The following is a 14,685-nucleotide window of genomic DNA, read 5'->3' as shown; positions in this document are numbered from 1 at the left end:
TAATGTTTAGCGCATGGACGCCGTGACACTGACGTAACAACTCGATAAACATGGCGGCAGGAGCAGTAGCTCTCGGTGAAGGCATTAGAAAGCGCATAACAACGCCCAGCAAAGCCCCATTGTCCGAATTTCGCGATGGCACTAAGGTAAGTAAATCTGCCATTCGGAGCTGCACCGTTTATAGTCAATAGACCTGTTGCCGCAGAGTTAGCGGTATCACGTCGCGTATGGCTGAGAGCAAGACAGGTATCAGGCTGTGGGGACTAATAGATGTTGCTCTGGTAACCCCATGCTATTCACCCTTTCCTGCTGTGGTTGCTGAAGCTCCCAGGAGAGGAACAGAGTGGTACCATCCTATCAGCTCACACTAAGATACTCTGGTGCCATGGGTATGGCGAAATCAGAATATTCTATAACCAGAGTTTACCGATTTCCTGGTAAAAATATGTACTTAAAACGTCGTGTTACGTAATTAAAATGATAAATTTAATAGGAAACACTACATATAATCCTTGCACCCACTCCTTGTGCTTCATTAGTTAAATATGTTTGTAGTGTTCACTGGAACAGGGTCCTACTAAACCTAGACTATCCATGACAAACCTGGGGTCATGGGCAACCCTAGCTCTGTCATTTTTAAATGGTAAATAAAGTGCTACTGCCATGTTCCCTAAAGTTTGCTCCAGCTTTGCAAAGGTCCACTTTATACTTTGTTTTAGTGAAACTGTTATAGAAACCTCTTCCTATGTCTATTCTGTTAATTTGGGTGCATGTATAAGAAGTCTGATTTATGGGAAAAAATAGCACTGCAAAATAAAAGATTTTTAGAGTGGGGAAACAGGGATCTTGGACAATGCGTTTGAGCAGTAAACTGAATCGTTCCATTACTAGACACTGGTCCTGCCAGAGGCATTTGCACAGTCATTCCTACTGATGCTGGCAGCCTCTCATGCAGTGAATGTTAAAGGAGTTTCAGTTCATTAAATTTAAAGGACAATTTCAGTAGGTCCAGTTGCTAGAGGGGATGGATGAGAGATGAGGCCCCACTATTCATGTAGGGGGTGGGGGGGGCATGATGAAAATATTTCAACTGGAGTTGTCCTTTAAGTGAACCCTAGTTGTTGAGTTGTTGGAAAGGCTAACAACATCAGCAACACATTGGTGCCAAAACTGCAGCTACATGGTAGGACAATAAAGGATGCTTAACAATAACCTTTAGTATCCTACCATGCTTGGGTGAGAATTTTAGTTTACATGATATACTGAGTATGGGGATGGTAACTGCCCAGATTTCTTGGGGAAATAGCCACAACTAATGTGTGCCTGCTTCACTATTAAATACACAAATAGATCTTGGAGAAATTGTGCCATACCTCTAGCTATCAAAGTTTAACAAAGACAACTATATTTAATTAAATATATTGTAGAATGAGAAATTGTACTCCAGCATTCCTGTCTACCACAACAGTCCTTGCTAATCAGAATATCCATATACATTGGTCATCACATATTACTGTATGTCTGTCCCAAATCCTGGGTCACTAAATTTGAAATCAATAAATAACCTGCATTGATAACAACATTGCATGCTGTATTAGTTTTTTATTTATATTTTTATCATGTCCATCAATTTTAAAAATGTCCATGGTCATTTCCATTGTACAATTTTCTTTAGGCACTGTGCACATGGGCATTAATTTAGTCTCCCCTCATTTGACAGGTAAATGCATGATATAGCAGATTATTGCACTGGCATCTCTTCATAGAGATCAGGGATCTCTGTGAGCATCTTTCACTCTTATGCTTACCTGTAGAAAAGAGGAGAGATGAAAGTAACACCTATGTGCAGAGGCTCTTACACTATGCATGTGTATCAGAATACTATCTAGTTTGAGAGGACAGCATGGGCAGCACGGTGGCTAAGTGGTTGGCACTTCTGCCTTACAGCACTGGGGTCATGAGTTCAATTCCCGACCATGGCCTTATCTGTGAGGAGTTTGTATGTTCTCCCTGTGTTTGTGTGGGTTTCCTCCGGGTGCTCCGGTTTCCTCCCACACTCCAAAAACATACTGGTAGGTTAATTGGCTGCTATCAAATTGACCCTAGTCTGTTAGGGAATTTAGACTGTAAGCTCCAATGGGGCAGGGACTGATGCTGTTGAATTAGTGGCGCTATATAAAAAAAAGGTAATAATAATAATGAATTCCAAATCCCTTAAGTCAGTGTAAAACACTTTACTTATTTGTTTTTGTAGACCTTGCAAGTCTTACCATAATGTAAGAAGGTTTTTTTTTTTTCCTTTAAGTATGTATATTACTAATAATAGCCTGACCGTTTCATGCAAGAGTGAATTGGTTAGAAATTAGTGGCTTCCTTTTATTCTTGATTGGTCTTTTTTGCGTCATTAAGAGCAGTAATTTTGTGCTCCGAAAGTGTCATACAAACAAAGTCACACTTCTCTTTTCTACAGGCCACATTTCACTATCGGACATTATTATGCGATGACAGGCGAACAGTGGTCGATGACAGTTCGGAGAGAGAAAAACCTATGGAGTTGATTATTGGCAAGAAGTTCAAATTGCCTGTGTGGGAGATTATTATCCGTAGCATGAGAGAAGGCGAAGTTGCAGAATTTCTGTGCGACACTCCGGTATGGATAATAAAAACAACAATAATAGGAAATGAGAAAATATAAGGTCAAGAATTTGCCCAGACATATTCATCGGTAAAGCAGGTTTTTTTTTTTGGTTTTGTTACTGCAGTCTGTTTATTTTCTAGTAATGCAAAAGTTATGAAATACTTTATACAGATTTAGTGAAACTTGCCTTACCATCAATGCAGCTGATTTTTTGGGGGGGGCAATTTAAGGCTAAGTCTTGGTACTTTTTTTGTGTTTGAAAATAAAGCAGGCTTTTATCTGATTGTTCACGTTGTATTATTTGCTTGAACCCGGGGAACGGGTTCTTTACATCAAATGTTGATGGCATAAATATTAGCTTTAACACTTAACCTGTCATGTTTACGTCCGGTGAATAAACAAGCAGCAGCAAATGTTAGCAACGTTTCTATTGTGCATTAAGGTCATTGAATGTATTGCATTCTCACCTATGAAAATGCCTATTGCCTTTCCAGCATGTCGTTGAATACCCACAAGTGTCACGTAGTTTGCGTCAAATTGCAGCTGGACAAGACCCTCGTGAAGGCCAGAGACATTGTTGTGGAGGAATCGCCCAGCTTCATGACCATTCTCTCGGGTATCCAGACCTAGATGCTTTGCAAAAAGACCCTCAACCCTTGATATTTGTCATCACTATTGTAAAGGTAATGCACTTATTAATTCAAGTAAGTTTTAGTGGCATAAAAAAATCAATAGTTTAAGCCCTAATAACATATTGCTTTTCCTTGTTTTTGGAGATGCATTTTCTTAAAAAAAAAAACAAAAAAAAAAAAACCCTACAAGAAGTGTTTCTGCTCTGGAACTAGACAACAAATGTAGAGTTGCAGGTGGTTGTAGTTGGACGTTGTTATGGAAACCCAGCTGTTAGTGGATATGGCAGATTCTTACTAATTCTCTTCATGAAACATAAAGTAGTTTTACTTATTCATACTTTATGCATCAATATTTTTTGCTCCTCTGTCACTGGCATTATTCCACTACTTTATCTTTTTTTTTTTTTTTTTAATAATATCCAATGAAACATTTTAACTCCTTTTAATGTAGCTCACCTACCCATTTAAACATGTCAGAATAAATAAGTTATGGTTGTTGTGGCTGTAGTTTCTTCTGTATCCACCTCTTACATGTGTAGTTCACGGGAGCAGGAGTATTGTCAATGTCCACCTGGAAAATCATTCTCAGTTTAGAGCATTGGCACTTGATCTGATCCGGTGATTTCTTGGCACCCCCCTCAGATCATTTACATTGTCAAAATAGTACCATATATGAAACAGGAAGGGCACATTTTCTCAATAATATGTATGTATATTATTATGCAGTGCATTTAGTTGTTACTCCGTCTTGGGGGGGGGGGGGGGATTCAGTTCTCCAAATATCCGCACAAGGTGCCTGTGGAACGGCCGTGAGACCTTTAGCGTAGATTTTTATTCTAGTGCAGTAACACTTTTTGCTCGCGCCCATACAGGTGTGAGCAAAAATGAGCATTACTTTTTATTGTATTAATGATTAAAAAAAAAAATCACATCCGCAACGTTCTTAGGAACATCGCAGACAATTGAACACCCTCCCTTCGTGTTAGGTTTCTGTTTTTTTCAAACTTGCGTGACGCATTACTTAAATTCTTTATTTTCTACACAAGTCTGTACAGTCTGCTGACACCTTTTCCAAAGTAGCACACACATTAAAGGAGATGGCCAAAGTTGTTGTTTTTTTCTCTAAATCCTCCTAAATAGTATCTGTGCTAAGTTAGTTGTGACATCCTGATACGTGTGGTACTGAGTGTCAGTGCTCGATATCTGGTTAATGCTATAGTGTAGGTACTAAGCTAATGCTGACAGGTCAGAATTCAAGGGTAGCCAGCTCTCTCTTTCAGATGGAGAGGTTGTAAGACAGAGGCTGGTGTGTGTATATGTTGCCATTCATCTGTGCCCTCCTCTTGCATGCAAGAGCTACTGTGCTGGGTAACAGGTTGAGTGATAAGCCTACTTTGGCAAAATGGAGGCAGAGTGGACCACAGACAGGGTGGTGGTGGTGAAGGTGAAGAAAAAGATAATGGAGAGGGGATATAGAATAATGGTGCATACAGAAACAATATTATACATTCTTATATTCCACACAAGTGTGTCAATATTTTGGATCAAAATGACCGTGTCTATACACCCTTACAAACTTTTGCATCCAATAAATATGCTTTTAAACTTCTCCATTTGCCCATTTAGCGAAAAATAATAGCATGCGCTCTGTTTTTGGAAGTGCTTGTAGTTATGTTTCAAATTATTAAACTTACCAAAGTGTTCCATAAAGAAACAACCAGCACTGACTTGCAAAATAAACCATACTTTATTCTACAATGGAAGCTGCTGCTGGGGAAGAGAGGATATTTAAGGTGGGAATGGCCCTGCTAATGAGAACTTACAATCTAGTGGGGGAAGGCTACAGTTGAAGCACAAGGAGTGAGTTTGGCTGAGTGGAGATTGGGACTGCTGTGAGGGTGCATTACTGTAGGTAGTATAGGTGGGAGTAGGGTAAGTTCTAATAAAGAGATGGGGGTTTTTGGAGTGTATAAACTATTTTAGTCTGTGGTAGAGCATTCCATACGCGAGTAGCAGCACCACAGAGCTAAGGTCTAGATACCAGGGATAGTATTTCCAGATGTATGAAGGGGTGGTGTTGAGAGCTTGTGTGAGCAAGAGGGATGTTGAGTGGCATGGAGGGGAATTTTGTAGCAAGTGATGGTATTCTTTGGCTAAACTTTTTACCAAAATTACATCTGAAAGGTATAATGCAGTAATAACAAGTGTGAATTTAACCTCTCTGAGGAAGAAAAAAATAAAATAAGGAAATCATTCCTGTTTATGACAGAATTCTGCAACTTGGCCAACCTGCGTGAAATACTCCTTTCTACATCTTTCTTCCAGTTGCAGTGGTGGCTATATTGGTAGCTGCAGATTATCTCTCTATAAAAGAAAAATCCCAAAACTTCCTGAAGTGGTGCCTTTAATGTCTGAGTGGAATTATCTCGGGCCTCGTAACAAAGTGTCATTAAACTCATGTATTTCTAATACCATTACTACGCCTGACACTAGAACCATTTTATTTCCAATGTCACCATGCCCACTTACATTTTTCTCCACTGTTGAGAGAGCCTACTGTGACTTGCAATGACCTCAAAATACTGGATTCAACGTTAAATGCAATGTCAGTGGGTAATTGGCCTCGGTGATGGGGTTTTATCAACAATAACACAACCACAAATAGAAAAACACTCAAAACATCACCAATAGTTCTTGATAAGAGAGGAGAAACATTCTTCTAAACCATGTGTCCACCCCATTTACTATGTACTTATGTGTTGTTTTGCCCTTCTAGGTACAGGAGCCAGGATCATACAGGCAGGATGCTTGGGCCATGTCAGATGAAGAGAAACTAGAAGCTGTGCCTCTTCTCCACCAAGAAGGAAATCACTTGTACAAGGAAGATAAGACTATTGAAGCAGCTGCCAAATATTATGAGGCCATTGCCTGCCTTAAATCCCTGCAGATGAAGGTACACAGCACTATTACTGTTAACATTTCTTGCTACTATGAGGTGAGGACATGTACACAATCTTTAGTTGACAATACTTTTTATCATTCATGTCTAAAAAATCTACTTTTCTTTGTATTTGCCAGTATTTCAATACTGGTTGGTATCATGAAATATGCCTCCAACACAAGTTTGTTTCATTTGATTGTATCATGATCCCATCAATGTACAGTGAGTGCTGTGTAATAAGTAAATTAAAAAAAATCAGAGGACAAAGCTAAATGTAAATATGTATATATTCACTAGAGAAAATGTGCCTTCTTAACATGTATGCAATTGAAGTAGGACAAAAAACATATCTATACCCAGCTGTTGGCCAGTACTCTTTAAATATACAATTTTCATAAATTCTCCTCAAGAACACTGTACACATGAGGATAGTCTTATTTAAAAATAAAAGCTCAATTTTTTTTTCCCCCATGATTACCACCATAAGTTATGTTTTCTGTAATATAGAGAACAAATATATTTCTGCTTTTTTTACCTACTTAGGAGCAGCCTGGATCACCTGACTGGATTGGTCTAGATATGAAGATCACACCATTACTTCTCAATTATTGTCAGTGCAAATTGCTGGAGGGTGACTATTACCCAGTTTTGGAGCATTGCTCATCAATATTAAACAAGTATTCAGGTGTGTATCTCCTACCAAATTAGGGGTGGACTTACCCATTATGGCCTATGTGGTAAATAGGGAAGTGATTGCTACTCATATGGACCCATTTCTGAAGAAGGGATTCTAATTGAGCAGACTTCTCTGGTCAAAGTCTTTAGGCTGTAATTGGGGAAGGGATGTGGCTTCGCTAAATGAGGTGAGGCTTAGGAGAAAGCACGTCTTAAACTTGTTAGTTATAAAATTATTGTATACATTATGTTAAGCACTTTATTACAGGTTTTTCCACTAAACAGAACCAATGGGCCAATAGGAGTAGTTTAATGTATTTATATCTTTGACTAGAATTTGTAAGATAAAGGGCCAGTGCACCTCACACAAATACCTTTTTGTATGGGTTCTGTGAATCCTATTAATAAAAATTAGCTATTTTCTAGCATTTAAAAATGCAGTAGAGGGCAGCAGCAACTAATACTGTCTCATTGAGCATATAGGCAAGTGTAGTCTAGAAAGCAAAACAGTGCTAGTTATTTTACTTTTGCCTATATAGCACTGTTGCAAACAAGGTAATGAAGTGAGGGTGGGGGGGGTGCTGCCCACACAATGATTTATGCATAGCAACCTAAACGCAGCAGGAGACCAGACAGTGCTGTATCTTTAGATCTATTCAGTCTAACAAAACATGTCCTTTAAAGAGTACCTCAAGGTTTCAGCCTCTCTCTCATCTGCAGATAACGTAAAAGCATTGTTTAAACGCGGACGTGCTCATGCTGCAGTTTGGAATGCAGTGGAAGCAGAGAAGGATTTTTCCCGTGCCGCTGCACTGGACCCATCCCTTGCACCCCTTGTTGCTAAAGAGCTGAAGCATTTAGAGGAGCGTTTGCATGAAAAAGAACGTGAGGACAAAGCAAGATTTCGAGGCATATTCAAATAAGGTGCCTCCAGGATTCTCATCTATGTAGGTCAATGCTCCATTTCGTCAGGAAGAAATTTTCCTTGAACTTGGCACAATTGTGGCCTCCAAGCCATTTCATCTGCTGAGTCATGTGTTATGGTAATCATCTTCCTTACAGACACAAATGAAAATCTAATGTGGGTCAGTGGCGATGTCTAAAGACACCAATTACAGTGCATTATGAGGACACAACTGAGCAACTATCAAAAAAATGGCTGCTAGTCCAGACTACAGAGGAAAGCAGTGCATTATCATGTATTCTATTTTACATAGTATTTATAAACCATGTTACAATACCAGCCTATCAAAGCAATTCCATTTGTTCTTTATGCAAATAGTCAGCCCAAGACCATTTTATTTGTTCAAGCTTGACACAGTCAGCAAGAGTAACATTTTATTTGTTTATATATATATCTATAAAAAAGAAAATGGAAAGTGTTTCACAAAATTCAGACCCAAAAGATCACGTACGTGCGTTGCGTTCTGTTTCGGCAAGGCACTCTCTCACAAGAGCCCTGGCATGAATTATACCTGCAACAGTGAAAGTGAAGATTTAGAACAGTTATTGTCATACATATCTTGTCATATGGTATCCACAGAGAGCTACATTACAATTTACTAAACATTCCCCTTTCTACAAGAAGGGCAATCATCCTTTACCCTCACCTCTTTTTAATCTTTCCATTGCACTTTTGCTCCCTGCATAAGTGGGTCTGATCTCTCTCCCCATCTCTTCAATCACAGACAACAGGTCGCTGTATGTCCCCTGGGAGACTGCTTGTGACACAGCTGGCTTCACTCCCTGTTCAAATAAATTAAATATTACATTTTACCCAGTCTGACAACTCCATCTTGTCATGCTACAGTAACATCCCAGTATTTGTATATTTATAGCATTGCATGCATATCTATCTAAATAAACAAAAAAATAACTGCCTGCAATTGTATTATTATTACTGCATGAAACATCGATATTCAACCGATTATACATCCTCAAACATATAGGGGCAGATTCAATTAGCCGTTTATATGGTAAAATGTACAGCTCACTTTTGATCACGTCTATAGGGTGCGAAAAAAAGTAAGTGATCCTTTCACTTAAACAAAAACTATACTGTCGAGGCCAGGCCACTACGTTGCGTTTCTTGTTTTTTTTTTAATTTGATCTGCCCCATACTATGGATGTTTGGATAATGGATATTTGATAACATTAACAATCAAAACATATTTCTTATCAAAGGGTTCACACATATTTCTGCATTTCATTGTTTGTCCATATTGAAAGTTAAAAAAAAAAAATTTTTCCCCCAAAATGGTGCTACCTGAATGAGTTTGGAAGTTACGCCCATTGCCACTATAGTTTTTTTTTTTGTTTTTTTTAAATCACACTCCCTGCCTGGGTCTATTCTTAATTCAGTGTTACTGTTGCTCTTACATCTATATATATCACAGATCTTCACTCTATACTTGGTCACCTCAACTTGCCTATATCATTAGATATCATTTGTTTATTGTATTTTATGACCTTGTCGATTGTCATGACTTTTTGTGACGAACCTCAAAAATAAACTCTTAAAAAAAATACCACTTGCATATATGAAAAGGAAAAATTGTTCCGTGAGATTTCTGCAGAATTTATATTGAACTCAAAAAAGCAGGGAAGGGGTTTTTTTTTTTACGAGCGACAGGTTCTTTCCATCTAATGAACAAGTTGCATCAGAACTTTTATTTATAAAGTGCTGACATATTACATAGTGCTGTACATTTAGTGGATGCACATTAAAACTTACCCAGCATTTATCACTTCTACACATTATTCAGCGCTACTGAGCAAATAATGTTTATTAAGGCCAGAGGTACTGACATCCCCCCTTTGACAAGCTCCAGGGATGTCATCAGAGCCCATCAGTAATGTGTGGAAGTTTAACAGAACAGAATCTGATTGAGGATTCGGGAGATAGGGCCCCATCCATAGTGTAGAAAGGAAGGAGTATACAGAATAAGGTATCTTTCAACAGTCATTTTTGTTGTTATGGTCATCATAATTTAAACCATATAATCCAAGAACTTTCATGACGGTAAGTTTACTTTGTAAGTAATGTGACAATGCATTTTTCTTTAGGCTCATTTACAGTTTATTACATTCCATTTTGAAAAATTGAAAAACAAATCTAAGTCCTCTGTATATGGGTACTGCAATATTTTCTCACCGGTATGAAGCCCATAGACGGTGGTCCAAAGTCACTGAAGATGGGTCGAAAAGAGGTTACAGACACGGCTCCTGATGGAGATGAAACCGCAGCTCCAGGCACTGCAAACCACATCAGATGAGGGGATGAGATGCTTATGGTTGCACACAACTATCAATCCACAGTATAAACATTGCAAGCCCACAGGGTGTACATATTCAGGAATGCACAAATACAATGAAAATGTTGGCATTCAAAGATGTAGATGAAAAAAAGATTTGTGACAAAAAGGTAAAATATATTACTATAACATCAATAAATAGGTAAAGAACAACACAATGTAAACACCATATAAATTTGCAAGTGGTAAACATGTAACAAGTATTTAGATCATTCCACTTCTATAGAATAACATGAGAAAACAGTCTAGAAAAAGGCAACCATTTTAATATTAGAGAAAGTGGTATATGGGCTTTCCACTAACTCCAGCACAAAAAGCATTCTACATAGGGAGTGTAAAACTGCAACATTGTGTGCTCTAGCATCTAATAGTTTTGGCCTAGATACCTGTTAAGAGTACATTTATACACTGATCAGCCAGAACATTAAATCCACATGCCTAATATTGTGTAGGCCCCCCTCGTACAGGCAAAACGGCTCTGACGTGTTAAGGCATGGACTCCACAAGATCGCTGAAGGAGTTCTGTGTTATCTGGCACCAAGACGTTAGCAGCTGATCCTTTACGTCTTGTAAAGTTGAGTTCCTCAAACCATTCCTAAACAACTTTTGCAGTGTGACAGGACTAATTAAACCTGCTAAAAGAGGCCACTGCCGTCAGGGAATACTGTTGCCATGAAGAGATGTACTTCTTACTTTGACACATCCTACCTACTTAAAAATACATTTACATGAATGCCAAGACCCAAGGTTTCCCAGCAGAACATTAGCCAGAGCCTCACACTGCCTCTACAGTCTTGCCTTCTCCCATTAGTGCACCCTGGTGCCATCTCTTCCCCAGCTAAACGATGCACATGCACCTGGCCATCCACATGATAAAAGAAACCGTGATTCATCAGACCAGGCCACCTTCTACCATTGCTCTATGGTCCAATTCTGGCGTTCACAGTGGTGGACAGGGGTCAATATGGGCACTCTGACCAGTCTGCGGCTACACAGCAACTGCGATGCACTGTGTGTTCTGACACCTTTCTATCGTACAACAAAGAAGTTCCTACAGAGCTCAACTATCAAGTGCAGCCCAAATAAATCTTAAACCACACACCAGTTTAACACACATAAGAAAAACATTTCTTTATCACCTTTCTATATAGCCAGCATAAACTTTTTCAGCAATTTGTGCTGCAGTAGCTCTTCTGTGGGATTGGACCACACAGGCTAGCCTTTGCTCCTCACACGCATCGATGATTCTTGGGCGCCCATGCCCCTTTCTTCAGTTGGCCTTCCTTGGACCACTTTTGGTATGTACTAACCAATATATATCCCACAATAGCTGCCATTTTGGAGATGCTATAACACAGTTGTCTAGCCATCACAATTCAGCCCTTGTCAAAATCACTCAGATGCTTATGCTTGCCCATTTTTCCTGCTTCTACCTAATCAACTTCAAGAACTAACTGTTCAATTGCTGCATAATATATCCCACCCCTTGTAACAAGATAATCAATGATATCCACTTCACTTGTTAGTGGTTTTAGTGTTGTGGCTGATCAATGCATAGGCAGATGACAACCTCTAAGGATGACATCTGTTCCATACAGTCAAACCTGTGTTGCTCTTCCATAAAGCTCAGGTGGTGCACAAATGCTCGCAATCTACTACTTGTGACAACATACTGGGCAACACATGAAAACTAGTACAAAAGTAAATTGCCCATAGCCACCAGAATCTCATTCTTCTAGTGCAGTTTATGAAATTAAACACCTTATCGATTGTTCTGTGTAACACCTTTATCTTATGCACTAGTTTTCATAGCCGTTACCCAGTCTATTGTACAGACTGTAGTTTAAATCATGAAAAATAGTGCATTACACATTCTAAAGTTTTAAACGCTGTTAAAATTTTAGAGCACAAAGGTGGGAGCATGCTTTTATAAATAAACTTTGTTACTTGAAGAGTTACTAATTTATGTACACCAACTGTGTAGCACATACCACACATGCAGGCACTACCTTGTAGTAGACACGTGTCTATACATATACACATAACCACACAGGCTGAACACCAAGCACAGGTTCATAGTTACCGGGGGTGACAGGGTTCCCTGGGGCGCTGCTGCTCACGGATGGTGCAGGTGCGATGGGCTTATAAGACATGCTGCTTCCCGGTAGCTGCTGATTTGGGCTCTTTGCAGGGGCTCGCTGATTGGCTGCTGTCAGTATCTGGAGCTGCACTCGTCCTGGTTGGCTGCTTCTTCTTCCCGGCTCAGGCAGTCCACTGGGTCCGTAGGTTTACTGGTCTCCCAGAATGCCCCGCGTCGTGCTCTCTCCCTACTGTACGATTTTTAACTGACCTCCCACTAGCCCTCAGACAGACTACCTATCACTCAGAGCAGATGACCGCTTACAGTCGCCCCTCTCTCTCAATATCACCGCCTTCCTTGCCGCTTTCCCGTTTACAAAAAAACAGCTACCCCCAACATTCACCGTTTCCCGGTACAGATGGTAATGGCGCCGGACCGCTCTCAACCTCCTCACCTCAACTCACCCGGCTCCAGCGGCCCCTACGCATTTTTTTAACGTCATCACGCAGTAAGCCGGCCCGGACAACCACGCCCCTAGTAAATTCGGGTCGCGGTGATAGCCACGCCTACCCCTGAGAGAAGATAGTGACCTCTGTAATGTTATGTCTGCTGTCTTGTACGTACATGTTGATAATCAGTGAGAGTTGTGATAGTCTTGTCTGGATGATCCTCTCACCGATCTAAATTGTATGCTTTTCTCACTTTCACATGACACCTTATTCCCTGAGGCGTAGTCCTGTGTGGATACATTCTTCTACGGGTTTTCAAAAGTGTCTATCTGGGTCCTGTATGTATGGTTGTATCCACTATGTATATTGGTACGTTTCATACCTGCCATGCAGACTAAAATTAGTCAGAATCTGGTTACTCACCTTAATTTTTCCAAAACTGGGACCGAATTAGACTAGAATGAAGAATTTTCCGACCGATGTGTTATCTCAAACAATTGAACTTACCACTGAAAGTCCGATCAGTCTGACAATGTGTACGCACTGACACGATTTACCGTATTTCCAGGGACGGGTCACGTGATGCGGCCGCCTGTGCGCCCCCGGGCTGAACATTGCCAGCCCGCGCCTGCGTATTTCCCCATGTATAAGACTCACCTTTTTCCCCAAAATTTTACGAGAGAGGAGTCCCCGCATGAACAGATCAGCGCTTGCCAGTTTTAGGTAAAAAGACCATCAGGTCCTTCAGGCGCCTCCCAGTCTCAGCTGACCGCCGATAATTGAGCCCAGCGTGTAGTATGGTATGTACAGTGCTGTGCAGTAGCGCTGCCTTCCTGTAACTGAATGTGGGACTTTATTGTAATCTCTGCTCCTCTAGACCTGATGTGAGATCTCTGACTAAAATCACAACCAGACAAACCTTCTGCTTCAGTAACTTATTGTAATACATCTTTTTTTAAATTTTGGGGCCCAAAATTAAGGTGCGTCTTATACATGGGGAAATACGGTACTTTCAGAGCTGTGCTCTTCATCTGGTCCTCTAATCTTCAGAGAATGACAGCACAATATTTATTCATTATTGTCACACAGATTAAAATCTCCTTGTTATATCTATCCACATGTCCTAACAAACTTCGTTAGCTTTCGTAATGAAACATTCTGTCTCAGAACGAACAAATGAATTATTTCTTCTACAGCACTCTACATTTATTCACCAGGACATTCATCGCTAGCATCGGCTGAAAAGAACACAACTCTGTAAACTCTATGGGTTGACTCTGTGAGCATGAGTGCATACACATTACATGATCGGTCGGTGGTTGGATTGAAAATATTAAACGTTACAACCAACCAAATGAGACAGTGATCGGCACTTTTGGGCGACTAGATCATTGTGTCACTATATACACGTGATATCTGACCAAACGGTTTGATGTCGGCTAATTGGAGCTTTTTCGTGCAATCATCGGGCAAGTGTGTACCTAGCATTGGGTGATGTTAAACTATAATATTGACCAAATAATTACATTAGCCAGAGCTGGATTAAGGCTTTAGGGGGTCTGGGGCACATAAGACACCGTTGCTCTGTTGTCTAAAATTAAGGGCATAGTGTCATCATTCACAAGAGAGAAAAATTGTGTTAATGTATTAAAATTGTGTATGTACTAAATTCCAGGTAGGTTTCCCGGGAGAGCAGGCCATTCTCCTGCATCCTGCACAGGATGTGAGCCTCCATGACGCAATTTGCATCATTTTGGTCATGCCCCCACATGGGCGGGATCAAAATGATTCAATTCGCCGCCCTGCTCCCTTCTGTCATTACACGTCCACTCCCCTCCTGGAGGGAAAGAGTAAAAAGTTGGTGAGCATGCTTCCATGCCTCTTTCATTGCAACCCTCTCTGTGCCTCTCTCCTTGCAGCCCCCTCAGTGTTTCTCTTATTCTATCCCCCATTGTG

At 40.2% G+C, this 14,685-nt stretch overlaps 2 protein-coding genes across 3 annotated transcripts; one reads left to right on the top strand and one right to left on the bottom strand.

Moving 5' to 3' along the window:
- The first annotated feature begins 10 nt into the window (after positions 1 to 10).
- AIP (AHR interacting HSP90 co-chaperone) lies at positions 11 to 8,767 on the top strand. The gene is made up of 6 exons (XM_075217236.1): positions 11 to 146; positions 2,471 to 2,650; positions 3,133 to 3,321; positions 6,047 to 6,223; positions 6,755 to 6,896; positions 7,607 to 8,767. Exons 1-6 carry the CDS (start codon positions 51 to 53, stop codon positions 7,807 to 7,809), a joined length of 987 nt encoding a protein of 328 aa, XP_075073337.1. The 5' UTR covers positions 11 to 50; the 3' UTR covers positions 7,810 to 8,767.
- On the bottom strand, positions 8,212 to 12,791 carry CDK2AP2 (cyclin dependent kinase 2 associated protein 2). Of its 2 annotated transcripts, none has more exons than XM_075217245.1 (4): positions 12,284 to 12,791; positions 10,041 to 10,190; positions 8,497 to 8,632; positions 8,212 to 8,361 (listed from the first exon to the last, which is right to left on the bottom strand). In XM_075217245.1, the coding sequence occupies exons 2-4, from the start codon at positions 10,152 to 10,154 to the stop codon at positions 8,294 to 8,296; spliced, it is 318 nt and encodes a 105-aa protein (XP_075073346.1). In that variant the 5' UTR covers positions 10,155 to 10,190; positions 12,284 to 12,791; the 3' UTR covers positions 8,212 to 8,293. The 2 variants fall into 2 exon arrangements, with proteins under 2 accessions (XP_075073346.1, XP_075073345.1); XM_075217244.1 differs by having other exon boundaries at positions 10,041 to 10,141; positions 12,284 to 12,789.
- Between the last annotated feature and the right edge of the window lie 1,894 nt (positions 12,792 to 14,685).

Source organism: Mixophyes fleayi, chromosome 6 (assembly GCF_038048845.1).
Source record: "Mixophyes fleayi isolate aMixFle1 chromosome 6, aMixFle1.hap1, whole genome shotgun sequence".
Classification (NCBI taxonomy): Eukaryota; Metazoa; Chordata; class Amphibia; order Anura; family Limnodynastidae; genus Mixophyes; species Mixophyes fleayi.
This window is presented reverse-complemented; position numbering and strand designations above follow the sequence as displayed.

Bases quoted from the DNA above. Each gene is read 5' to 3' on its own strand.
- CDK2AP2 (XM_075217244.1), bottom strand. From the start codon at position 12,353: ATGTCTTATAAGCCCATCGCACCTGCACCATCCGTGAGCAGCAGCGCC. The intron at 10,142-12,283 runs GTAACTATGAAC...TGTGGTTTGCAG, and splicing joins AGGGAACCCTGTCACCCCCG to TGCCTGGAGCTGCGGTTTCA. The intron at 8,633-10,040 runs GTGAGAAAATAT...TTATTTGAACAG, and splicing joins CGTCTATGGGCTTCATACCG to GGAGTGAAGCCAGCTGTGTC.
- AIP (XM_075217236.1), top strand. From the start codon at position 51: ATGGCGGCAGGAGCAGTAGCTCTCGGTGAAGGCATTAGAAAGCGCATA. The intron at 2,651-3,132 runs GTATGGATAATA...TTGCCTTTCCAG, and splicing joins AATTTCTGTGCGACACTCCG to CATGTCGTTGAATACCCACA. The intron at 6,224-6,754 runs GTACACAGCACT...TTACCTACTTAG, and splicing joins TTAAATCCCTGCAGATGAAG to GAGCAGCCTGGATCACCTGA.